The sequence below is a fragment of the Heteronotia binoei genome, chromosome 15 (assembly GCF_032191835.1).
Source record: "Heteronotia binoei isolate CCM8104 ecotype False Entrance Well chromosome 15, APGP_CSIRO_Hbin_v1, whole genome shotgun sequence".
NCBI lineage: Eukaryota > Metazoa > Chordata > Lepidosauria > Squamata > Gekkonidae > Heteronotia > Heteronotia binoei.
Window position 1 is genome coordinate 67,337,009 of NC_083237.1, and position 25,335 is coordinate 67,362,343.

General features: G+C 49.6%; 1 protein-coding gene across 1 annotated transcript in view; it reads left to right on the forward strand.

Annotated features, from left to right (window-relative positions):
- The window catches only part of ACE (angiotensin I converting enzyme), a 72,324-nt gene that overhangs the window by 5,124 nt on the left and 41,865 nt on the right, over positions 1-25,335 (forward strand). The window contains exons 2-6 of the mRNA XM_060255284.1: positions 3,029-3,578; positions 11,220-11,387; positions 11,688-11,781; positions 13,489-13,632; positions 15,319-15,510. Coding sequence (XP_060111267.1) covers positions 3,029-3,578; positions 11,220-11,387; positions 11,688-11,781; positions 13,489-13,632; positions 15,319-15,510 — 1,148 coding nt within the window. The remainder of the gene's footprint in view (positions 1-3,028; positions 3,579-11,219; positions 11,388-11,687; positions 11,782-13,488; positions 13,633-15,318; positions 15,511-25,335) is intronic.

Sequence of the window (25,335 nt, forward strand, 5' to 3'; positions counted from 1 at the left end):
CACCATCAAATCAGATATCATGTCCATAGGCAGAGCTTGCACCACAGAAGTCACAGATCCGCAGCTCTGTGGTGACACCAGACAGCAAAAACATGGTTCCAGACCATGCAACCTCATGGATCCCAAGGCTTTTTGCTTTGGATCACCCCAAACTCACCATCAAATCCCATGTCTTCTCCATAGCCAGAGATTGCACCACAAAAACTATGCATCCATTCGTGGTGCTGCCGTGGTGGAAAAGTGTTTTCCCAAAACATGGATCTTCAAAATTTTATGTGCAGTCACCTCAAACTCATTCATTCCATCTGGGGGCTAGCCACAGATTGCACCACAAAAGTCATGCCTCAATCACCAGGGTACAAAATTAGGAATCTAAAGTATGGATCTCATGGATCATGATATTTATGTGGGGTCCTTCCAAAATATCAAATGGGATATCACAGCCATGTCCACAGAATGCAGCACGAAGAAAGCACACCATTTCATGACACATTGTGCAAAGACTGGAAGAGGCATGGATCCTCATGGAGCTTATTAATACATGCACAGCCCTCCCAGTTGGGTGAGTTCTGCTCCCTGTGGCTCTTTTGATTTAAAAAAGGGGCCGGGAGAAAGCTGAAGCTCATCCTCCCATTTCACTGTGGTGCCAATCCAAATTTGGCTCCTATGTAGATTTTCCTCTCGAGCTCACAGTTGCTATCCTGCTGCAAGTCCCTGCGGCAATCTTGTGTTCCAAAGTCTCGTTTTGCCCTTGGAACTGACTGCATACTGAGTCCATGCCTACTCTGTAAGGTTCCACCAGTTATCGACTTCACAAATCTGTGTTCATACAAATATGGTTTGGGTTTATTAAAGTCAGATACAAGAGATAACCTTCTGCTGAAAAGTCATTGCCAGGAATGACCCAGCAGACAAAGGGGTTACAATTATACACATAAAAAATGTGAGCAAACAGTATCCCCACCCCCTGGGTCTGTTGGTTGTCAGAGAAGTTGATACTGCATGGCATAAGGCCTCTCTCAAGGCTTCTCACCTCCAAGGTTGCAGCTGCATTCCCAGGCTGAACTAGCCCATTACTGCAACAACTGGATAAGCAAAACAATGATATATGTATAACAAGGTCTCTGTCCTCCATCTCCCTCCTGCACTCATTTAACAGTATGTAGTTTCAGACAAGCACTACAGGAATGAAATTTAATATACTTCAGAAGAAAGAAAGAAATCATGGCAGGCTCAACCTGACATAAACCATAGTTAAGTCTTCCTTGGGTTTCATGCAACCCTCTTTCAAAAAGCATCATGACCAGTGGCCTTCAAACAAGGAAGGGGAAATATCTGAGCAATAGGCAGGAGGGAGCACTTTGGATTCCAGGATCATGGGATAAGCTTTCTTAAAGAAGGCCTACTAGCACATGATGGCTTTCACCTCTCAAGAAAATCTTTGGAAAGAACCTGGAGAACTTCATTTAGGAGAGCTTTAAACTGATGCCACAAGGAGAAGGTGACGATCAACATGGGGATCATAATGTAGAAGGATCACCAGGGAACCATCTGGGGAAGATAAGGTCAAACAAAGTCAACGGTATGAGGATACAAGTGCCTATGTACTAATGCCCAAAGTATGGGTAATAAGAAGGGTGAGTTTGAGCTTCTCTTGCAAACAGAGTTATGATATAGTAGGGATTACAGAGACTTGGTGGAATGTCATAGTGGAAAGGTATGAGTTGTTCAAGAAAAATTGTAAGGGTAGAAGACGAGGTGGTGCAGCATTGTATGTGAGGATCATAGAGTTGGAAGGGACCTCCAGGGTCATCTAGTCCAACCCCTTGCACAATGCAGGAGGGGTCTTGATTGTCAAGATGTTCTGGAGAATGTGGTTGAAAGTACATGGGTAAAAATAAGAGGAGGAAGGCAAAGGATATCGTGGTTGGAGTCTGCTACAGACCACCTGAGCAGGGAGAGGATTTGGATGCTGCCCTCTTTGAACAGATTAATAGTGTAGCCAGACATCAGAACCTTATAATTATGGGTGACGTTAATTTCTCCGATGTATGCTGGGAGACAAGCTTAGCAAGGTGACAAGAATCATCCTGCAACTTCCTGACCCCTCCTGGTTGATAACTTCCTTTCTCAATTGGAGGAAGAAGCCACTAGGGGCTCAGCCATACTAGACTTAATATTAACTAACAAGCAAGGGTTGGTAGATAGGATGAAGGTGGTGGGGACTTAGGGAGAAGTGACCATGTGCTCCTAGAATTCCACTTGCTATGGGGGGGGGGGGTGCAAGGAGATTCATAGCCAGACTTGGAGGTTAGATTTTTGTAGGGCTAACTTTGATGAACTTTGATGAGGGTTGTACCATGGGAGAGGGTGCTGGAAGGGAAAGGAGCGAGTGAAGGGTGGGCTCTTCTCAAACAAGAGCTTTTGCAAGCTCAAGCCCTCACTATTCCAGCAAGACAGAAACATGGTAAGGGATCCAAGAAACCAATGTGGATGAACAGAGCTCCAGAATAAGCTAAGGGAGAAAAAGGAAATGTTCAGGAAATGGAGCGGAGGACTGATCTGTAAAGATGACATGGGAGTTCCTAGGCCCTGCAGATCCGCCATCAGAGAGGCCCAAGTTCAGTATGAGCTGGATCTGGCGAGGAGGTCTCACTCCAACAAGAAGGATTTCTTCAGGTGTGTGAGAAGCAAACGCAAAGTGAAGGCGGCCACTGGACCCCCTTGGCAGTGAAAGGAGAAGCGGGGATGGAGGCCAGGGGAAAAGCAGGCAGCCGGAATGAGGTTTTTGCCTCCGTTTCCTCCCTGAAGAAGAATTCGAGCCCATCCTGAGTTGGTAGGAGCCTTAACAGAGCACCGGAGAGCGGAGCTGCGGCGAGGCTCCTGGCTGCACTTCCCTTGGTGTGGTTCAGCCGCGCAGTGGAGTGCGGCTCTTTGCGCCCCCTGCACCGAGCCCCGCCAGGCCCTCCTCCCCAGGCCGCTCAGGCTCTCGGGCCTTGTGCAGGGAGGGCTCGCTTCTCGTTGGCAGACGCAGCCCGCGAGCAAGCCTGCGGGTGGCGGGGCCGCCTTGGTGCCCTGTGGCCGCGCCTGAGGCGCACTCGCGCCGCTTTCCCCTCGCCTCGCCTCGCCTCGCCTGCCGGGGCGCACGTGGCAGCGCCGCCTGGCGCGCAGGGGCCGGAGAGGCAGCTGGGCGCGGGCCAGGGCAGGCCCCCGGGGCCGCCTCCTCCGCCCCCGCCCCCGCCCGAGCGGCGGACTTGGGCCCGGCCACGAGGGGCTGCCTTCCCCGGCCACAGGCACAGGCACAGGCGCGCGCTCCGTCCGTCCGTCCGTCCGTCCCCCGCGCCGAGATGCGGCCGCCGCCGCTGCTGCCGCTGCTGCTGGTGCTGCTGGTGCCGGTGCTGCTGGCGGGCCCGGGCCGGGCCTGGGAAGCGCCCCCCGACTCCCCCGGCGCCAGCGAGGCCGGCGCCCTCCTCTTCGCGCACGACTACAACCGCAGCGCCGAGGCCGTCTTCTTCGCCACCGTCTCGGCCAGCTGGGCGTACAACACCAACCTCACGGCCGCCAACGCGCAGCAGCAGGTAAGGCGGCGCGGCCCCGGGAAGGTGCAGCACAATTGCCGGGGGATCCCCCGCTTCAGGTCCGCAGGGGAGAGAGGGATGGCTGCTGAGCACTCCCCAGGGAGACCGAGTCCTATAGGGGGTCATGGAGAATTGATCTGCGGGTATCTAGGGCTCTGGGGGGCTGCTTTTGGGGGGTAGAGGCACCAAATTTTCAGCATAGCATCTGGTGCCTCTCCTCAAAGCACCCTCCATGTTTCAACAAGATCGGACTAGGGGGTCCAATCCTATCAGTCCCCAAAGAAGGTACCCCTATCCTTCATTATTCCCAATGGAGGGGAGCCGTTTAAATGTGATGGCCAGAACTTTCTTTGCAGTTCAGTTGTGCTTGTCACAACCTTGCTCCTGGCTCCACCCCCAAAGTCCCCAGATATTTCTTGCATTGGACTTGGCAACCCCAAAACACCACCTGGCTCTCCTTTTGCAGCTGCGAGGAGGCTCTCAAATCACCTCTGCTTTATGATGGAAGCTCATGAACAAGGAGCATCAGTTGTCACCCCCCCCCAGCTCCCCACCACGCATCCAGCAGAGAGGGGCTTTGGGGCTCCCAGCCTTCTCCGCTCTGCCCAGGCCCACAAGCGGCTCTCCAAGGGCTTGGGGGGGGGGGGGCGTGGGGTTTCCTGCACAGCCCCGACTCATGCAAGGCAGGCAGCTCTTCTGCTCCAAGGTCAGGTCCTCCTCAGCCCAGCTTGGAAAGGCCCCTGTGGAAGAGCAGGCCGCAAAGGGCTGCCCCCCCTCAGCTGGGGCTGGATGCAAAAGACAGGTGCAGCCTGCTTGGGGGGGGGGGGGGTCATGGCTTTTGCTTTGGGGTTTCCACAAATCTTTGCTGCTTCACCGGGGTGTCAGTGGTGAGGGAGGTGGACAAACCATCACTTCTAATATTAGGCACAGTTCAGCCACCTCTCATTTTTTATGCCGTCAAAGGGCTTGTGAGAGTGCAAACAGCTGAGACCCACCAAGCCGTACTTTCTGCAGGGCCAGCTGCCATCCAGGGGCCTCTCAAAGAGCCTGGGGCACCGGGGGCTAGCAGTTTCCTTGCAGGGGTAGAGGAGGAGAAAGACTTTTTCTTCCCTGTCTGCATTGAGGCAGGCCTGACTTCGGTCCCTCTGGAGAGACTTCTGCCCCATTGGTTTATTTTCCCCTCCGGAGAGAGAGGTGGGAACCGCAGATTTCTCTCATTGCCCCTTGCATGTCAGCCGTTCCATCTCGAACCAGTCAAGTCTCAGTTTCAGCCGTCAATTTCTGCATAAAAATGAGGAGACAATTTTTCTTTCTTTCCTTGCATCTGGGGAGGTGAGCTCTGACTCTTGAGAAGAAGCCATCTAGGAATGGAAAGACTGTTCATCTTTAAGGCCCCACTAGACTTCCGCTTTGTTTTGCTCCAGTAGCCTCAGATGGTTCCCCTCCAGAACAGCCGGGAGGGCTCAGAGGGGAGACATCCATCTTCTCTTTCATGCCGTAAAAACTCAAGGCCCTTTCTCCTGTTGCACCATGGCGGCATCCAACACAAGAGAGAGATAGGCGGAGTATGTGTGGTTTTGCTCTGCTCTTGGGTGTGTGTGTGTGTGTGTGTGTGAGAGAGAGAGAGAGAGAGAGAGAGAGAGAGAGAGAGAGAGAGAGAGAGACACCCTTCTTGACTCCAATTAGATATGGTTGAGGCATCACAAACCCATAGGGAATCCCTCATGCACTTCTCCAGGCTTGTTGAAGCCCAGGTTTCCGCTTCTGCATCTTTTCAGAGTCGCCTCTGATAGTTAAAAAATGTCTTTGATTTTTAGGCCCAGCAGTGTGTGCCTGGTTTGTGGGGGCTGATTCTTGCACCCCCTGTCCAGCTTGTCTCCCTCTCGCACCCAGGCCCTTGGCAGAGCACCCGTTTTGGGAACAGAGCATGGAGGCTTTGATCATTCTGGCTGGGGAGCCTTCTTGGGTGCCTGGCTGGCTCACCGGGACCTCCACTCCCACCCCTCGCTGCCTTTCTGCTGTCTGCCAGCACTGGAGAAATGCCACAGTTCTTGGATGACTTAAGTGGTTGTCCCCTATAAACAGGAATGTCTCCCCTCCCCCTTCTTTCTGGTCCACCCAAAACAAATTTTTGTATGGGCTGGAGAATTCAATACAGCGAGAACTGATGTTTTTGGTTTTGTTTTCAGTGGCAGACTTTCCCTTCTTTTCACGCTGGGAAGATAGCAGGTGGGCAAGGGGCGAAACGCTGGGAGGGGGCCCTGGGGCAGCCCCACATAGACAGCAGGAGCAGAAGAAGTCGTGCAGAATCATCCCAGACAGGCGCATGTGTTTCTCAGAATGGATTGGGGTTGCTGAATTTCTCTCTTTGGACTTTGCATCGGAGTTTTTAAAGCTCAGCTGGGGCCCTCCACCTTCACTTGTTTCCTTTTGTCTGGACACAAAACTTGCTCAGTCACCTGATTGCAGCGAAGTGCCTCTGAATGCGTTTGTGCACTGGAGTTGCTCTTGCTCCTAGTTGGAGCAGCTTCTCCCTTGGGACTCTGATGGGAGGGGGGACAAGTGTGTCCTTCGGGGCCTCATGGAGGTGAAGGGAGGGGCTGCACAGGGCAGCTGCTCCAGGAAGGGGGAAGCCATCTTTGAGGACTGGTGGGGTTGAGCTCTGTTGCTGGGGGGGAGAGGGGGAGGCAGCCAAGGCAGCCTGGCTCTGAGTTCCAGATTGGGGCCTCCAACCAACCAGCCTCCAGAACTGACTCAAGCTCAGGATTATTGTGGCATATGGGTGGAGGCAAGAATGAATAATGAAGAACAGGAGAAAACTCCAAGTCTCTTGCAGCAGGAGGACTTTCCCACGGAGGAATGCTGCTTTGTCCTGTCTCTCCCTCGGCACTCTGGGGGCTCTCCCCACATGTCCTTATGTAAGGGGCCAGGCTCCATGGCTTGATTGGCTTCACCAGTATCTTTGAAGGGCAGCCGTAGCCCCACAGGAGAAAGGCCTGGCAGGGACTCTCTTTCCACTGGGTAGACAAAGCGCAATATGCCTGTCACTGCTTAGTGGTCTTTGGGTGAGAAGAACTTCTGTTCGGTCCTTTCCTTCCGTGCTGGCTGCTGGGGATCCTGAACTTGTGGCCTCGGCCTGTTCTAGGTTCAGAGTAGACGGTGCACATTTGTCTGGAGGATGCAGCCCCCCCCCCGCCCCTTATCTGTGTGTCTCAGGCCAACAAATCTTCTTTAGCTAGTTATCAGTCCATGAAGTGACAGCAGAGCCCTCTCACCCCAAGACCATGATGTTTCCTCCAGGCAGGCCCACAACTGAAGGCCCAGTGTGGCCCTCAGAGCAAAGCGCTGGACTGCTCCCGAAAGCGGGCCCTCTTGCCAGCATCCCTGTGTGTGAGATCTAGCCCCCTGGCTCCTGCTGAGCACGTGGGAGGACAGATGTGCTCCAGGGAATGTGGATGGGCGTGCTCCCTTGTGCCTGCACTCCCCTGCAGCTCTCCCTTTGCTGAGCCACAGGCTTGCGTTCCAAGAGCGGAATGCTTCTGCGGGAGTGTCTTCTTGGGCATTCTCGCCAAGGGCATGGGGGTGGGGTGGGCATGTTTCCTTCCCTTGCCCTCATCGGGAGGACCAGGCTAGTTCTCTGAAGCTAAGCAGGGTTGGCGCTAGCTAGTGTTTGGATGGGGGACCACCAAGGACCTCCAGGATCGCGAAGCAGAGGCAGGCGAGGGCAGACCTCCCCTCTTCGTCTCTAGCCTTGGGAATCCTACACGGTTGCTGTAAATCAGGTGCGCCTGGACTGCCGTTTCCACCACCACCACCACGACTACCACCACCTTGGGCGCCCAGAACCATGGATGAACCCACTTCCTAAGAGCTCTGTAGCATGTGTTCGTTTCATGCCCCCCCCCCAGTTGAGACAGGTGGTGAGTTCACTTTCTTCTCCCCCTTTGCCTTTGATTAGTGGACGACCGATGTTTAGCATTCTTGCCAGGTTTGGGAGAAGAAGAGTTTGTTTTTATACCCCACTTTATCTTAAGAAGTCTCAAAGTGGAGTACAATTTCTTTCCCTTCCTCTCCCCATGACAGGCGCCTTTTGAGGTGGGTGGGGCTTAGTGAGTTCAGAGAGAACTGGAACTGGCCCGAGGTCATCTTGCAGGTTCAGGGAACGAAACCCAGTCCCCCCGAGCGGAGTCCAACCCTCTTAACCTCTACAGCTCTCCTGAGATCCTTGAGTTCCCCCCCTGCAAACTGCTTTTTCCCAGGTAGAAATCCATCCCCTATAAGCGGGTAAGCAGTTGTTATTTGATTATTGTATAGTGAGGGGGAAACACTCTGCACATGCCCAGAGTATTTGTAGGCTTGGCAGGGATTGTTCTTGGCTAGAATATAGTTAGATCCTTTCAAAGATGCAGCTTTTCTGCTCTGAGAGGTGGCCAGCCTTCGGACTGGTCTGGATCTTGTTGCCTTCTCCAGCAAAGCATGAGAGGAGCCGTGTGAAGGGGCTGGGCTTTCCTGTCAAGAGCAGGCCACGGAGCCTCCTCATCCTTCTCTTGGGCTCTCCAGTGCAAAGTCCAAGCTGCCTTGTTGGCCTGCAGCCAGCTCTCCTTATGCTGACAGTTTCTGACACGGAGCATTTGGAGTTTGGTTCCCCACAGATGGCGTGTGCTTCCTTTGGAAACTGGCAGGCCCCTTAGCTGGTGAAGCCCATTTGCCCAATGCCTTTGGAACGGACAGGAGACCTCTCTTTGGTCTGAGGCTGAGAAAGGCTTCTGTTTGGACCCTTGCTGTGTTCAGAGGCCCCCCAGGGGCCCTCCCAGCAAACTCTTTGGCACTGGAGTGCCCCCCCCCCCTCGGAACAGCAGCCTTCCTCCTGCATCCCAGCAGAGACTTCTGTGGCTCATGCAAACTCAGGGCTCCTTCCGTTGAAATCCACCGTTCAGCATATGTTGACCCCGTCTGGGTTGAACGCTGTAACCTGTCCAGCCATTAATACTCCCACCTCTGTTCCCTGCTTGGAGAAGTGGGGGGGGGGGGGGGAGTGAACCGGCCCATCCCATTCTCACTCCTGCTAGATCTGGTGGCATTCCTGCAGAGATGCGTCTGGAAGGCTGGGGGCCAGGCCCATAGCTAAGCGGGGGCCCAAGGGGCCTGGCCCCATGACAGGTTTTGGTGACCCCTCCCCATGGCCACCCCCTCCTATGTGATTTAAATGGCACCACTGCCCCTCCCATGCCATTTAAAGGGCCTGCCAATCAGCTGATCAGCTGGCTTTTAAAATCATGCAGGAGGGAGAGGGGTGGGCCAAAGCCTCTCCCGCTTTCTGCACTCACCCCCGTAGGCCCCTCCCAGTAGCCCCCTGTGACCCCCTCCCCCCTGGCCCCCAGCTTGGGGGGGCTAACTCCCTCCCCCCCTCGCTTCTTTTTCGCTCCAAGTAAATGAATGGCTGAAATGCCTAGTCAGGCCCTACTTGTTGCCACCCTCCCAGGACTATCAACTGATCACGTATCATCCTGTCAGCGACTTCAGCTGCTGTTGTGTGCCCAGGTGACAAGGAGTTCTAGGGACAGAGGCTGGTTCCCTTTGGATAAGAGAGCACTTGAGAAATGGCATTTTTTTTTAGTACTGAAACCCCACAGGGAGTTTAAATGCAAATTTCATGCCGGGGGGGGGGGTGGCAGGGAGGGAGAGAGGCAGAGACAAAGAAAGAGAGAATGCGAGGGGGAGGGAGAGACACAGAAGAGGAGGGAGAGACACAGAAGAGGAGGGAGAGACACAGAGACAAAGAAAGAGAGTGAGGGAGAGGGGGGAGGGAGGGAGAGACAGAGATAGAGACAAAAAAGAGAGAATGAGAGAGAGGGGGAGAGAGACAGAGACAAATAAAGAGAATGAGAGAGGGGGGAGAGGGTGGAGAGAGACAGACAAAGAAAGAGAGAATGAAAGAGGGAGGGAGAGGGAGGGAGAGACACAGAGACAAAGAAAGAGAGAATGAGAGGGAGAGGGGGAGAGAGAGAGATAAAGAAAGAGAGAATGAGAGGGGGAGAGGGAGGGAGAGACACAGAGACAAAGAAAGAGAGAATGAGGGAGAGGGGGGGAGAGAGACAGAGACAAAGAAAGAGAATGAGAGGGAGAGAGAGAGACAGAGACAGAGACAAAGAAAGAGAATGAGAGAGGGGGGAGAGGGTGGAGAGAGACAGACAAAGAAACAGAGAATGAGAGGGAGAAGGGGGAGAGAGACAGAGACAAAGAAAGATGGAGAGGGGGAGAGACAGAGACAAAGAAAGAGAATGAGAGGGGGAGAGAGACAGAGACAAAGAAAGAGAGAATGAGAGGGAGAGAGAGAGGGGGAGAGACAAAGAAAGAGAGAAGGAGAGGGGGAGAGAGAGAGAGACAAAGAAAGAGAATGAGAGGGAGAGAGAGGGAAAGAGGGAGGGAGAGACAGAGACAAAGAGAGAGAATGAGAGAGGGGGGAGAGAGACAGACAAAGAAAGAGAGAATGAGAGGGGGGAGAGGGAGGGAGAGACAGAGACAAAGAGAGAGAATGAGGGAGGGGGGAGAGACAGAGACAAAGAGAGAATGAGAGGGAGAGAGAGGGGAGAGGGAGGGAGAGACACAGAGACAAAGAAAGAGAGAATGAGAGGGAGAGGGGGAGAGAGATAAAGAAAGAGAGAATGAGAGGGGGAGAGGGAGGGAGAGACACAGAGACAAAGAAAGAGAGAATGAGGGAGAGGGGGGGAGAGAGACAGAGACAAAGAAAGAGAATGAGAGGGAGAGAGAGAGACAGAGACAGAGACAAAGAAAGAGAATGAGAGAGGGGGGAGAGGGTGGAGAGAGACAGACAAAGAAACAGAGAATGAGAGGGAGAAGGGGGAGAGAGACAGAGACAAAGAAAGATGGAGAGGGGGAGAGACAGAGACAAAGAAAGAGAATGAGAGGGGGAGAGAGACAGAGACAAAGAAAGAGAGAATGAGAGGGAGAGAGAGAGGGGGAGAGACAAAGAAAGAGAGAAGGAGAGGGGGAGAGAGAGAGAGACAAAGAAAGAGAATGAGAGGGAGAGAGAGGGAAAGAGGGAAAGAGGGAGGGAGAGACAGAGACAAAGAGAGAGAATGAGAGAGGGGGGAGAGAGACAGACAAAGAAAGAGAGAATGAGAGGGGGGAGAGGGAGGGAGAGACAGAGACAAAGAGAGAGAATGAGGGAGGGGGGAGAGACAGAGACAAAGAGAGAATGAGAGGGAGAGAGAGGGGAGAGGGAGGGAGAGACACAGAGACAAAGAAAGAGAGAATGAGAGGGAGAAGGGGGAGAGAGACAGAGAGAGGGAGGGAGACAAAGGGGGGGAGAGGGAAAGAGAGCCTTCCTGCTCCCTTTGGCCAAAGTGGGAGGGAGCTACAGTCCCTGATGGCTGCTTGAAGACCTGTGGAGGAGGGATTCAGAGACGGGGCCTTTGGGGGCATGGAGAAGTGGGGGGGGCAGACCCTGGGGGGCTGGGTGTTGCAAGTCTTCTCTCCCCCATAAAGTTTCTTGTGAGACCTTGGGGGGGAGGGTAGCCTTTCTCTTTCAGTACTTCACAGGACTTTTACAGCATAGGAGGGGAGAATGGTATCCCCCCTTGGAGAGAAGAGTCACAGGTGTTGTTCCCTCTCTTCCAGGTGGCGTCCTCATTGGAGGAACAGGAGTTCATACAAGCTTGGGGACAGAAAGCCAAGGACAGCTATGGTGCTATATGGCAGAACTTCAGTGATCCTCAGCTGAAGAAAATCATCCACTCTGTCCAAACGTTGGGGCCTTCTAATTTACCTCTGGATAAACGACAACTGGTTGGTACACCCTGGGTGGAAAGGGCTGGGAGGAAAGGATCTACTCACAGGCATGTTCCCTGGTCTTGTCAGTGTTCTGAATGATCTGCAAGATGGACCTGCTGTGCTTGCTTTCTGCCCAGAGGCCTCAGAGTCTCTTTTGCACGCTGTCCATGTTTGCGGTAACTTTCTTGTGGTCCCTCGTTATGCTGTCGCCACTCAGAAGACAGGAATGGCGATCTGGCCAGAGGGCAGGATGTAGTTTTTGGAGATATGGGAGTCTTGTCACTGCAGCCCATACTTTTTCTTTTGCCTTTCTAGTACAACACCATCTTGAGTGAGATGGACAATATCTACTCAACTGCAAAGGTGTGCCCCCCAAACCAGACCTCCAGCTGCTGGGCCCTTGATCCAGGTATGCGCCTTCCAGTCCCCCTGCCCCAGACTGTAGATTCCTTCTGAACATGGAAGGCCCTCCGGGGTTTTGACACAGATGCTGAACTAGAACCATGAGCCATTTCCCTTGCCAGGGACCTCCGCTGTAGTTGGCATTTCTGAAAAACTCAGACTCGACAAAAGCAGCAGCCCAGCCCAAAAGGATTTCTGTGCTGAAACTCACAGGATTGCCTCTGTCTAATTTAGATTTATATCCTGCCCTATCCCGCAAGCGTGCTCTGACCCTAGAGGTCCCTTCCAACTCTATGATTGTATGATTCTAAGACATCTCACCTCAGGGCAAAAATGGAGAGCCTAGCAGCAGCCAAGCACAGAATCAGCCCCGCTGTGCGTAGCGCAGAGCAGAGGAGTAGGAGGTTCTGCAGGCAGAAGCCCCTGAACCAGTCTCTGTCGGAGTGATGAGGTTTTGCAGTTGCAAGGCAGGAATAATTCTGAAAGCAGAGCAGGAGAGAGTGGGAGGTCCTGCTCTCTGCATCTGAAAAATCTTCTGAGCGGGAGAAGAGGATTTCCAGGGGCATCCAGGAACACAGCGATGGTAAAAATCTGACTTTTTGTGTGTGTGTGTTTCCCTGGAGGTAGAGTACAACATGTCCGAAAGATCAAGCCAACTTTTTAGAAAATAAAGGCTGGTGGGAAAAATAGCAAATGAATCCTAGCAGTTTGCTGCACTGAAATGTTATTTTTCTTTAGAAAATTTTAGCCTGTTTTTCTGCTAGAGAACTAGTATTCAGCATCACTTACAAACCACTGTCTATGCCAGTGGCAGGAACTCGTCCATCCCAAAATGAGCAGAGGGGAAGGGGGCAAGACAAGCCTCATGCCCCAGCTGGCACAGGGTGGGAAAAGACCCCCGTCCATGTGGACGTGTTGAACAGGTGGAAGATCTGAGATCAGGGGCATGTGGAGAAACATGGACCATCCTTGTCCAAAGCCATTTAGGGACCAAAGGGTAATTACAAGACTTTCGTAGTAGCAACAGCTATAGATTAGACTTGTTCAACAGAGCACTTTTGGGTGGGGGTGGGAGGAAGGAAGTTGGAATGTTCAGGACTCCATTAGACCACTGTGGACACTCTTCACTCAGAGCGGCTTACAATCTCCTTTCAGGGCCTTTTCTGTCTTTTTATATCTTACCTCATGCGGTTCCTACAGCCAAAAAAGCCCCCCCCCCCAATTGGACAAACAACTTCACTCCATACTTTCTAGTCTTGAGTCAACCGCTGGTGGGGAAGAATTCTTTTTGTGGGCTATCGCCGGGCCCGTAGCCACAGGGGGAAAGGCTGGGCAGGGCCATGCCTCCACCTTGCTGAGCCATGCCCAGGAGAAGGTGGCTGTGGTGGTGGAGGGATGGGCAGGGGGAAGTCTTGACTACAGGGAGAAACCGAGTGAGCCTGCACCTCTCTGACAGTCTGAGAGGCACGCAGGGTGTGTGTTTCTGCAGCCAACAAAAACAGGGAGAAGTCCAGTTGACCCAGGATGCCCCTGACTTATTTACATGCTCTCCGACTGGGAAAACCCTGGCTACGCCCCTGGCTGTCACAATTGCATTTTGCTTCATCCACTTATTTGAGCTCTACCAGGCGGTGGGAGGGGTTTGGACTTTGTTGCCCTTGGTGCTTTTTGTAGTCCTGGGATGCCATGAGCCTTTTCTTCCTGCCCTTCTCAGAGATAACAGACATCATGGCCACCTCTCGCAGTTACAGGAAACTGCTGTATGCCTGGGAAGGCTGGCACAACGCAGCGGGCAGGCCTCTGCGGGCCAAGTATGAGGAGTTCGTCTCACTAAGCAATGAGGCCTACAGACTGGATGGTGAGAAATCCGAAGCATGGGTTGGGGCTGGATAGGGGGGTTGGCGGCTAACAAACAGGAAAATCTCAAAGGCAGCTGGGGCTCTTTGACTTACATGAAGAAGGCACAGGTGGGAAGCTGCAGGGGGCTGTGGGAGTTATTCTCCCCCTCCCCACAGGTTCAGCACCCTTTTGTGGACTTTCACCCACTTTTGCCCATGTGTTGCTTGTTTGCCATCTTTCCCAGGAATTGGCCCGTTCATAGACCCTCAGTTTGCCTGGTGGTGCCAGAGTGAAACCACTTGAACTGGAGGAGGTAGAGGAGATTGGATTTTTGCCCTGCTCTTCACTCAGAGACTCAGAGCGGCTTACAATCTCCTTTCCCTTCCCCTCCTCTGTGAGGACGATGAGGTTGAGAGAGCTCTCCAGGAACGACTCTTGAGCAGAACAGATCTGAGAGAGTTATGACTGACCCAAGGTTACACCAGCAGCTGCAGTTGAGGGGGAGTAGGGAATCAAACCTGGTTCTCCCAGGTCAGAGCCCACTCACTGAACCACTACACCAAATTGTGCTATGGTTGAAAGTTCTGCAGGTGCTTTTATGCTCCTAGACGTTAGGACAAATTTCTGAAAATATTTGAATCATGACACTCAAAGCATTTATGAGACGATGGACATAATAGTAGTTGGGGTTCATTTTAGTCCTGTGGACCTGTGGCCATTTCCTGCGGGTTCTTCTCCCACTTCTCAGAAATAACAAGCATGATGATGAGGTGATGTCCACATCAGCGAAGGTAAATTCCTGTGCACTGAAAAGTGACTTGGGGGGGGCTGTCTGGCTTTCAGTTTACCTTCAGAGCACAGGACAGAAATCTGTATGCTGTTAGCCACGTGTGGCCGCGATGTGACAAGACTTAAATCACGGTCCTGGCCACACAGAGGCTAAAGAGATCTTTCTTCAAACTTGGGGGACTCCTCAAGTTTGCAAAAAATTCTGAAATAAAATAAAAAATTAAAGGGGGGGTTTAACTCCCCCCCCCCTCTAGATTTGTGTTGCCTGCACTGTTTCAGAGTGATGCAGTTGGGAAGCAGCTTGAGCTCCCCTCCCCCCCACCGGACATCAGCAGTTGCTCCCAGCTCAGCACGCGGGATGCCTGCCGTTGCACTGCTGCAGGCCTGGCTGCCGAGAAGGATGTTGGCAGCCACTGCAGCTCCAGCTGCAGCAGAGGAGAAGGCTGGCCACCGGTCCAGGTGTGGTGTAATGATTGACATCCTTCTCTGCCACAGCTGGAGCTGCGGCACTCGCTGGCCACTGTTGGCGACAGGTGGTGGAAGCCCAGCTGCAGCAGAAGAGGACACCAGTTGTTGCTGCAGGCTTGGGTGTGGAAGACGCCAGTGCCAGCGGTGGTGGGCCGAGAGCCAGGCAGTTACTGGCACGCATGGCTACAACAGCGGCAGAGCCCACAGCCACCACGAGCCCACCGTCAGTGGGGTCTCTCAGCCCCTCCGGGTTCGGAGTGGCCGCTGGGCCCCAACACCACCACTGTGGCTGGTCTCCTAGGGGGGTTGTGTCAGACAGCGATGGGGGGAAGTGGAATTTCCTCCCATGTGAGTTTCACAGCCCCCCGACTTGTTCAGAGAGGAGATTGCAGATCAGCTGGATTGCAGATCAGGCTCTCATTGGGTCCTGTGCTCTTCTTTTGTCCAGGATTCAAGGATACTGGGGATTACTGGCGCTCCTGGTATGACTCACCCACTTTTGAGGATGATCTGGAGAACCTTTATCATCAGTTGGAGGAACTCTACCTAAATCTCCATGCTTTTGTCAGGAGGAAATTGTATGAGCAATACGGCCCCAAATTCATCAACCTGCAAGGCCCCATTCCTGCTCACTTACTGGGTAAGACGGCCGTGTGTTTGCACGCATGCCTGTGTGGTGGGGGTGAACTGGGGATCAGTTAGGAGAACTCCCTTCTGAAAATATGAATGTGGCTTTACTATTTCACTGTGTTCTGTAGAAGATGGGAAAAAAAACCAGTGTGGTTTTGGAGCCGGGCTGTCTAGAACCATGGGCATTACTGGTGCTGTTGGATCTATTGGATCAACTTTTAAAGCCAGAAGTGCCAGTGTGTTTGTGGGGGTGGGTCCTTTTCTTAAGCAGCACCCGATTGTGAAGCGAAAACATGTACATACAAAGCTGCCTTCTACTGAATCAGACCTTTGGTCCATCAAAGTCAGTATTGTCTTCTCAGACTGGCAGCAGCTCTCCAGGGTCTCAGGCTGAGGTTTTTCACACCTGTTTGCCTGGACCCTTTTTTGGAGATGCCAGGGATTGAACCTGGGACCTTCTGCTTCCCAAGCAGCTCTACCACTGAGCCACAGCCCCATTCATGGCTCTCCAGGGTCTCCAGCTGAGGTTTTTCACACCTATTTGCCTGGACCCTTTTTTGGAGATGCCAGGGATTGAACCTGGGACCTTCTGCTTCCCAAGCAGATGCTCTACCACTGAGCCACCGTCCCTCACCATCTCAAGAAGTCCTCTTGAACAGTCTGGTGGGTTCCTACTGCTTTCTTGAAAGAAGATTGCAGTCCTCGTATCTATGGAGGGAATCCAGTGTCTGTTCGAAGTCCCACAAGTCCCGATGTGTTGGGTTTGCTTCAGGCTTCCGCTTCAGAGAGCGGTCTGCTTGGTTCTGGAGCCCTGGCACTTTCCCCCAACACAGCCCTGCCAGTCTTTCCCTTGGACTGTTCCCCGGCCCTGTCTGAAGCTTTCTGTAATCGGCCATGTGGAGCTCTGATCAGCCTTCCACTTCCTTGTCGCTGTCTGGAGTCAGCTGCAACTGGACCTCAGGATGGAGGCCCAGGCCAGGGAGGGAGGCGGAAACTTCCAGAGGCTGGAACAAAGAATTATATAGCTGGATGTCATCAAGCTCAAAGGGGGCTTGTGAATGTTGATTCTACTAACTTAGGCACATCATAAGAAGGAGGGCAGGAAGGGTCGCATTAGTGCTTGTGGCCCTTTCTTACATGCCCAGGGAAATGCTGTTTCCCCACTTGAGGGCCAGTTATTCTCCAGACCAGTTTGGCCAGGGATCCTGAAGGTTTTTGCCATGTTCTGGGGTCACTGGGGATGTATTGAGGGATGGAGAGGTGTTTGTGAATCTCCTACATTGTACAGGGGGAGGGTGAACTAGATGGCCCTGGAGGTCCCTTCCAACTCTGTGATTCTATGAACACATTAAAGTGCCTTAGCTTGAGTCAGACTTCTGCACCCCGACAGTCAGCCTTGTCTCATGTGACTAGCAGTGGCTCTCCAAGGTCACATCACTTGCCTCCTGATTCCGTTCACTGGAGATGTCAGGAATTAAACGCGGGACCTTCTGTGTGCGAAGCAGATGCCCTACGACTGAGCCATGGACTCAAGGGACCCCTGTGGCACTCCACACCACAAAACCCACACAGGATTTCAGATTTCCAGAAATGGCTCTCTGAATTTGCTTAAATTAAGATCCGCCCCCCACAAACCTCCCCACTGGGCACAGCTGGAAGGTGCTGGGCTGAGCTGCGGCTGCTGCTCTTCTCACCCAGTCATTGGCCATCTGTCGAAATGGAAAGGGCCACCTCTGCTCCGTGGCCAGCTGAACAGCACTAGTGGTCTTTTGGCCAAATGCCCACCTTCTTTCCCTTTCCCTTTCACTGAGCAGCCTGCAAGCTAGTTCTAGACATCGACCGTTTTGTTTCCTGTGGGGGGGGGGGGGGTGGCGGGGGGGTGCCAGGTTCAACTCCCCCCTCGTGCCATGGGAGCTGGCTGGGTTGCCTGACCCGCTCACCCTCTCTCCACTGAACCTCCCTCTCAGGGTGGTTGTGAGGAGAAAATGGAGGAGCTGCTTTGTGCTTCCCCTGGGGAGAAAGGTGGGATGTAAAAGAAGGAAGGGAAGGAAGGAAGGAAGGAAGGAAGGAAGGAAGGAAGGAAGGAAGGAAGGAAGGAAGGAAGGGAGGGAGGAAGGGAAGGAAGGAAGGAAGGAAGGAAAGAGAAAGAAAGAAAGAAAGAAAGAAAGAAAGAAAGAAAGAAAGAAAGAAAGAAAGAAAGAAAGAAAGAAAGAAAGAAAGAGAAAGAAAGAAAGAAAGTTAGTTTTGAATGGAATATAATGTTAATAAAGTTATCAGTTTGCTGTTTGTAATAGGGTAAGCAGTGGGTTATGCTGCTTTCTCCTTGGCGTGTGACCCACCAGAGTGTGAATGCGGCTCCCTTGGCTTTCTGGGCACAAGGAGGGGGATCCCATCAAGAGCCACCACCTGTCAGGATGTTCCTGGGGGCTCCTCTGCTCTGACGTTGAGAGGGGAGGGGTCCTTCCCTCTGTGGGGCGCCCTAGGGGAAGCAGGAGCCAGGGGTTCATGAGAAGCAGTTCTGAAGAAGTCCCTTCTCAAGAGCGGCCTATGCTTCTCCTCCCTCCTCTTGGTCAATGCGGTGAGGGCTGTGGGTGAGCTTGGCGGGCTTCCATCCTTTCATAGCTGTGGTGTGTCAAGACAACCAGTCAGAATTCATCTGACCAAATGACTCCGACTCCCAAAAATTTCTGCTCATTCATCTCTAAGGTGCCACAAGAGTTTCCAGCTAAACATTAGGAAGAACTTCCTGACATTTAGAGCAGTTCCTCGGGAGATGGTGGCCACTCCTTCCTTGGAGGTTTTTAAACAGAGGCAAAATGGCCATCTGACAGGAATTCTGGTTCTGTGAACTTAGACAGATCTAGAGAAGGAGGGAGGGGGGAGGTACTTGTGATTTTGAGGCATTGTGCAGGGGGTTGGACTAGATGACTCTGGAGGTCCCTTCCAACTGTATGATTCTATGATTCTGAGACTTGGCCTGTTGGTGGTGGGAGACAAACATGGCTGTGCCTTGGGAACGGTTCTTGTGGATTTGTGATCTGTTCCTTTTGTGGCTGCCTGAAGCCAGGCTGTTCTCAGCTCAGCCAAACTCATCGCCAACCTGGCGCCCCCCTGCATGGGGCTCTTTCATTTGGTTATCAGCTTGGAGCAGCTGTCTGGTGCAGAGCTAATGCATGACGAGGAGGAGAGAAGACGCTCGTAAACAAAACCCTGGCAGTAGAATGAGCACAGGCTGCCTTCTCCCATCCAGTCATTCCCAAATTTTAACACAGCCTCTGTCTGATAAAATGCTGGCCAGTACCATATTATTGCAACTCACTGCCAAGGGATAAATTATCCCAGCCACCCCATCACTACCACTGGCAGTGCTTGACCCCTTCCAGATGCTGCCCATGATCAGGTAATCAGTTTTTAGAACAGCTGCAGGAAAGTCCACCTCAGCCTGCCTTTGCCCAGAAGTATTGCTTTTGCCCCTTGCTCAGCAGTCTGGGAACCACGTCGGGCCCTCCGAGGGACTCTTGGCTTTGGCCTCTTTTTTTCTGCAGGCCCCACAAACAGCAGCCTCTCCGGCAGGAAGGGACAGTCAGCCTCATCTTTCAGTTTTAAACAATTTATTGATAACATATGGTAACAATGTCTGTTTATGTCATTACCATCCCTAACCCATATGATATTTTCTAATCCCCCCTCCCTCCGTTATTAGACTCCCGCCAAAGTTATATACTTGAGTTCACTTATAAAGGTACCCTTAACCAATCAAAGTTCAATTTCTCCCATTTCTTATACTCATTATTAAAAAATTGTCCAATGTCTTTTTAGATTCCACTCTTTTTCTATATATCTTCTAAATTTCTTCCACTCCCTTTTAAACATTTCCAAATCATAGTCTCTTAAAGTTCTTGTTAATTTATCCATCTCACTCCACGATAAAACTTTCACGATCCAGTCCCATTTCTCTGGTATTTTTTCTTGCTTCCATAACTGCGCATACAATGTCCTAGCAGCTGAGAGCAAGTACCAGATTAAAGTTCTATCTTCTTTTGGAAATTTTTCCATTTGTAGTCCCAACAGAAAAGTCTCTGCAACTTTCTTAAAATCATATCCCAAAATTTTAGATATTTCTTGTTGTATCATCTGCCAAAACTTTTTCGCTTTTCCACAAGTCCACCACATATGATAAAAAGAACCTTCATGTTTCTTACATTTCCAACATCTATCTGACATCTTTTTACTCATCTTTGCCAGTTTTTTCGGAGCCATATACCACCTATACGTCATCTTGAAACAGTTCTCTTTGATGCTCTGACATGTTGATATTTTCATCGAATTCTTCCAAAGATATCATCTTTCAACTGGACAAACACTAGTCAGGGATGCCATGGGCTGATCCTGCATTGAGCAGGGGGTTGGACTAGATGGCCTCTGTGGCCCCTTCCAACTCCGGGATTCTAAACAGAAGCCCCTTTAGAGGGAAGGTTCTCCCCCTACAGTCCTGTCTAGCTAGAGCTTGCTGCTCCCTGCAGGACCTTCTTCCTTCTTCTTTGTACACAAGAATCCAGGTCTTCTTTGTGCAGACATTCTTTATTTGCGAGCCAGAGATCAAATGGCATTACAACAACAGAGTCTGCGTCTAGTGCACACTGCATTTAAAGAAAATTTTAAATGTAAAAAACCTCCCTATGCTCACTAGGTGTTGAGAGTTTGGGTTATCATCTGCCTTGTGGATAAAACCTTAGCAAAAAACTTGACCAGTTTAATGGAAGTCTCATTTGGATGTTCTTCGAGGAGGAGGGATGCGCAAAATGTATCCGTTCTACCTGGGAACTTAGAATAGTGGCGAGGGGTGCAGAGCGCATGTCCCTGCAGAACTTGCAGTGAAATGACAAACAGCCATTTTGACTGTGCTGGATTGGCAGAGACAAAAGCACTGAGAATCTGGAATGCAAAGGAGATTAAGCTGGGCCAGACTGAAGGCTCTGCAGTATTTGTGGGGTTGCAGAGGGAGTTCACTCGCACAAAGTTTCATTTTAAACAGTTTTTATTAGTTTCATAAAGGAATTGGGGAAAGGAAAAGGGAATGGAGAAATAATACCGTACAATGGATATTTCAGTTTTCAATCTTTTCTCATTTCAAGGGTTCAGTGAGCTACATTAGATTTCTAAGTTATTTTGTATACAATTCTATATCCAATTAGAATAATAGAATCCTAGAGTTGGACTGGATTGCCAGGGTCATCTAGTCTAACCCCTTGCACAATGCAGTAAACTCACAAATACCTCCTAAATTCACAGGATCTTCAGTGCTGTCAGATGGCCAGCATAGCTTTCTCAAGACCAAGTCATGTCAGACTAACCTGATCTCTTTTTTTGAGAAAGTGACTACCTTGCTGGATTGGGGGAATGCTGCAGACATCATTTATCTTGATTTCAGTAAGGCTTTTGATAAGGTTCCACATACTATCCTTGTTGACAAGTTGGTAAAATGTGGTTTGGATCCTGTTACCGTTAGGTGGATCTGTAACTGGTTGATAGATCGCACCCAAAGAGTGCTTGTGAATGGTTCCTCATCCTCTTGGAGAGGAGTGACAAGTGGAGTGCCTCAAGGATCTGTCCTGGGACTTCTTTTGTTCAACATCTTTATCAATTATTTGGATGAAGGAATAGAGAGAATGCTTATGAAATTTGCAGACAATACTAAATTGGGAGGGGTTGCAAACACAGAAAAAGACTGAAACAGGATACAGTATGACCTTGACAATCAATAAATGAATTTTAACGGGGATAAATGTAAATTCTGCATTTAGGTAGGAAAAATCCAATGCATGGTTATAGGATGGGGGAGACTTGTCTTAGCAGTAGTATGTGCGAAAAGGATCTAGGGGTCTTAGTGGACCATACACTGAACATGAGTCAACAGTGTGATGTGATGGCTAAAAAGGCGAATGCAATTGTCCATTGTCCAGATCACGTGAAGTGATGGTATTTCTTTACTATGCTCTGGTAAGACTTCACCTGGAGTATTGTGTTCAGTTTTGGGCACCACATTTTAAGAAGGATATAGACAAGCTGGAACGGGTCCAGAAGAGGGCAACGAAGTTGATGACCAAGTCCTATGAAGAAAGGTTGAAGAAGCTGTGTATGTTTAACCTGGGGAGGAGGCAGCTGAGAGGTGATATGATCACCATCTTCAAGGTCTTAAAGGGCTGCCATATAGAGGCTCATGTAGAATTGTTTTCTGTGGCCCCAGAAGGTAGGACCAGAACCAATGGGTTGAAATTAAATCAAGAGTTTCCAGCTCAACATTAGGAAGAACTTCCTGACCGTTAAAGCAGTTCCTCAGAGGAACAGGCTTCCTTGGGAGGTGGTGGGCTCTCCTTCCTTGGAGGTTTTTAAACAGAGGCTAGATGGTCATTTGACAGCACTGAAGATCCTGTGAATTTAGGGGGAGGTATTTCTGAGTTTACTGCATTGTGCAGGGGGTTAGACTAGATGACCCTGGCAATCCATTCCAACTCTAGGATTCTATTATTCTAATTGGATATGGAATTGTATACAAAATAACTCAGAAATCTAATGTAGCTCACTGAACCCTTGAAATGAGAAAAGGTTGAAAACTGAAATATCCATTGTATGGTATTATTTCTCCATTCCCTTTTCCTTTCCCTTACTGAAATCAAGATAAATGATGTCTACATCATTCCTCTGATCCAGCAAGGCAGTCACTTTCTCAAAAAAAGAGATCAAGTTAGTCTGACATGATTTGTTCTTGAGAAAACCATGCTGTACCTAAGAAGTGCCTATTATAAGTATCTAAATAAGAATCTAAGAAGTTCCTATTATAAGTATCTTTAGTTCTAAAACCTTTCTTATCTTTCCTAGAATTGATTGATTCATTTAATCTTAAAGGTAAAGGTAGTCCCCTGTACAAGCACCAGTCATTTCCAACTCTACACTTTCCCGCAACAAGCTGGGTACTCCTTTTACTGACTTTGGAAGGATGGAAGGCTGAGTCAACCTTGAGCTGGCTACCTGAACCCAGCTTTTGCCGGGTTCAAACTCAGTTTGAGAGCAGAGCTTTGACTTCAGTACTGCAGCTTTCCACTCTGCGCCATGGGGCTTCCTCATTTAATCTTATGAAGTTATAAAATGGTTGCCAAAGTTCTTTTAAGTCCTGCTTGCCATTTTCTTTCATTAAGTCTGTCAAAATGTCCATTTACACTGTTTCAAAAATTTTCTTTAAAATCTCCTCTTTTAGTGGTACTTCTGCTTTCTTCCAGTAGTTCACGAATGTTATCCGAGCAGCTGTATTAATATGGACAATTATGGGTTTGACATTTCTATCCAGCACATCAGGCATAGTATTAAGCAGAACATTTCTGGTTTAAATGGCAATGTCAAACAACATTTTGTGTAACAGCTCATGAATCATAATCCATTATCTCCTAGCTCTTTTACAAGTCCACCACATATGATAAAAAGTACTTTCATTCTTTCTACATTTCCAACATTCATTACCTTTAAAGCCCTAAATGGCCGAGGACCTGCTTACCTAAGGGACCGTCTCTCACCATATGTTCCCCAGAGAGCACTGAGATCTAGTTCGCAAAATCTTCTAAAAATCCCTGGGCCAAAGGAGACCAAGCTAAAAACAATAAGGGAGCAGGCCTTTTCGATAATGGCTCCCCAATGGTGGAACCAGCTGCCAGAGGAGGTGCAGGCCCTGCAGGATCTTAATCAGTTCCATAGGGCTTGTAAAACCGCCCTCTTCCAACTTGCCTTCTAAGATGGAATCTTGGCAATAATGCCTAGCCATCTTTATATATGTACTGAAACTGTAGCACCATTAATTTATATCGGTTTTAAATTATTATTTAACTTAAAATTACAAACCTGTATTTAACTGTATTTTATTGTATTAATTGTATTTTATTGTTATATCATGGTATATCTATCATGTCTTGTAAGCCGCCCTGAGTCTGCCTTGGTGGGGAGGGCGGGATATAAATACAAATTTATTATTATTATTATTCATTAGACATCCCTGGATACATTTTAGCCAGTTCCTCAGGGATAACATACCATCTATAAAACATCTTATACAAGTTCTCTTTAAAGGACACTGATTTTATTTTAATATTAACTTTCCACATCCTATCCCATCGTTCCATCTCTATATTTTGCCCCAGATTTTGAGCCCATTTAATCATGCATCCTTTGACTCTTTCATCCTCGATTCTAATCTGCAGAAGAAAATTGCACATTTTCTTTATTAATTTCTCTTCTGAATTGAAAAACAGTTTATCAAAGTCAGTTTGCTCAAAATAGAACCCTTGTGATTTATCTTTAGCATTTCTATATTCAATCTGAGTTCTTGTCCACCGATTTAACTCTATCCCTTGTTCTTTCACTATGTCAGTAGGTCTCAAAGTGCTGTCTTTTTCAAGAAGATCCTGATTTCTGATTAAGTCCTTCCTTTGAAACAAGTTCAGCTGAGTGAAAGCCTCCACTGGGGAGACCCAGCTTGGAATCTTACTGTAAATATGAACTCTTACCTTCTCCCAAACAGGAATCTGTGCTCTTTTCAAATAGTGATTCTTAAAGTACTTGTGAGATTCCATTAACCTATACCAAAGAAACACATGCCAGCCCTGTTTGAGGTCGTGACCATCTATCTTCAGGAGTCTTGTGTTGTCTAGTTTCATCCACTTTCTAATCCAGACCCACACACAGGCACTATAATAAATTTCCCAGTCTGGTAGGGGGAAGCCTGCTGTTTCTCTAAACTCTTGCAAGGCCTTAAGTTCAGCCCTAGGCTTTTTCCTTTGCCAGCTACATTGAGAGACCATTTTGTTCAGTTCCTGAAAAGACGACTTTCTTCTGGATAATTGGAATAGTCTGGAAGAGAAAAGGAATTTTTGGAAGTACATTCATCTTAATTCTGCCCATTAATGATAGCTGTAAATCCTTCCATTTCTCCAGATCTTTCTTAATTTCAATCATCATCTTGACATAGTTGTTCTCCATCAGTGAAGTAAATCTATTAGTAAGGTAAATACCTAAGTATTTACTCTTTTTCTCTACTTGAAGCATTGACTTTTCTGCTAGATCCTGAATCTGTGTGATAATGGTGAAATTTGTTGTGTCTGCAACACTATTTTGAACTATCTGGGTGAAACACTTTGGGATGTTCCTCTTCTTACTATTTTTGTTCTGTGTACATTTTAAGGTCTGGCTTGGATATTATTAAGTGTGATGGTTGTTGAGTGAGATAAACTTACATAAGGTTTTTCTATTTTTTCTTCTTTTTTCTTCACATGGAGGCTCAGCCATGGTTTTCTCCCTTCCTTCCATATTTCTCACTTGTGTTGCCATCCCTCAGGAGTGGCGGGCAGGCTCCTACCCCTGGGCAGTGGGAGTAAGGGGTAGGAACAGCTGTGGCATCATGATGTACCTTCTGGTATGTGCCTGGAAATGATGTCATGGCACTCTAGGAATTGCACATCCCTGTCTTTAAAAAAACTATAGAGATGAGCAAATTCATGGAGCATCACTTTTGGGTACAAAACAAATCAGACTGGGCAATGCCACTCCCTGCCCATGAAAGGCTCTGGCTGGGGGCAAGGGCTCTCTCCTGCCCTGGGAACTGAGTTTGGAACGCTGAACTTACCTGTTGGCTGGTCCCAGAGATGGGCCTGGGAAGAGGGGGTTCAGCACAAAGATCTGAATGTTCAGTTTCTGTCCACCAACAGGGATGCTTGGTATTGGAATTCAAGGGTTAATAAATGTTTTTTACTCGAAAACAGGATATGATGTATTGTAGCTTATATCTAATTAG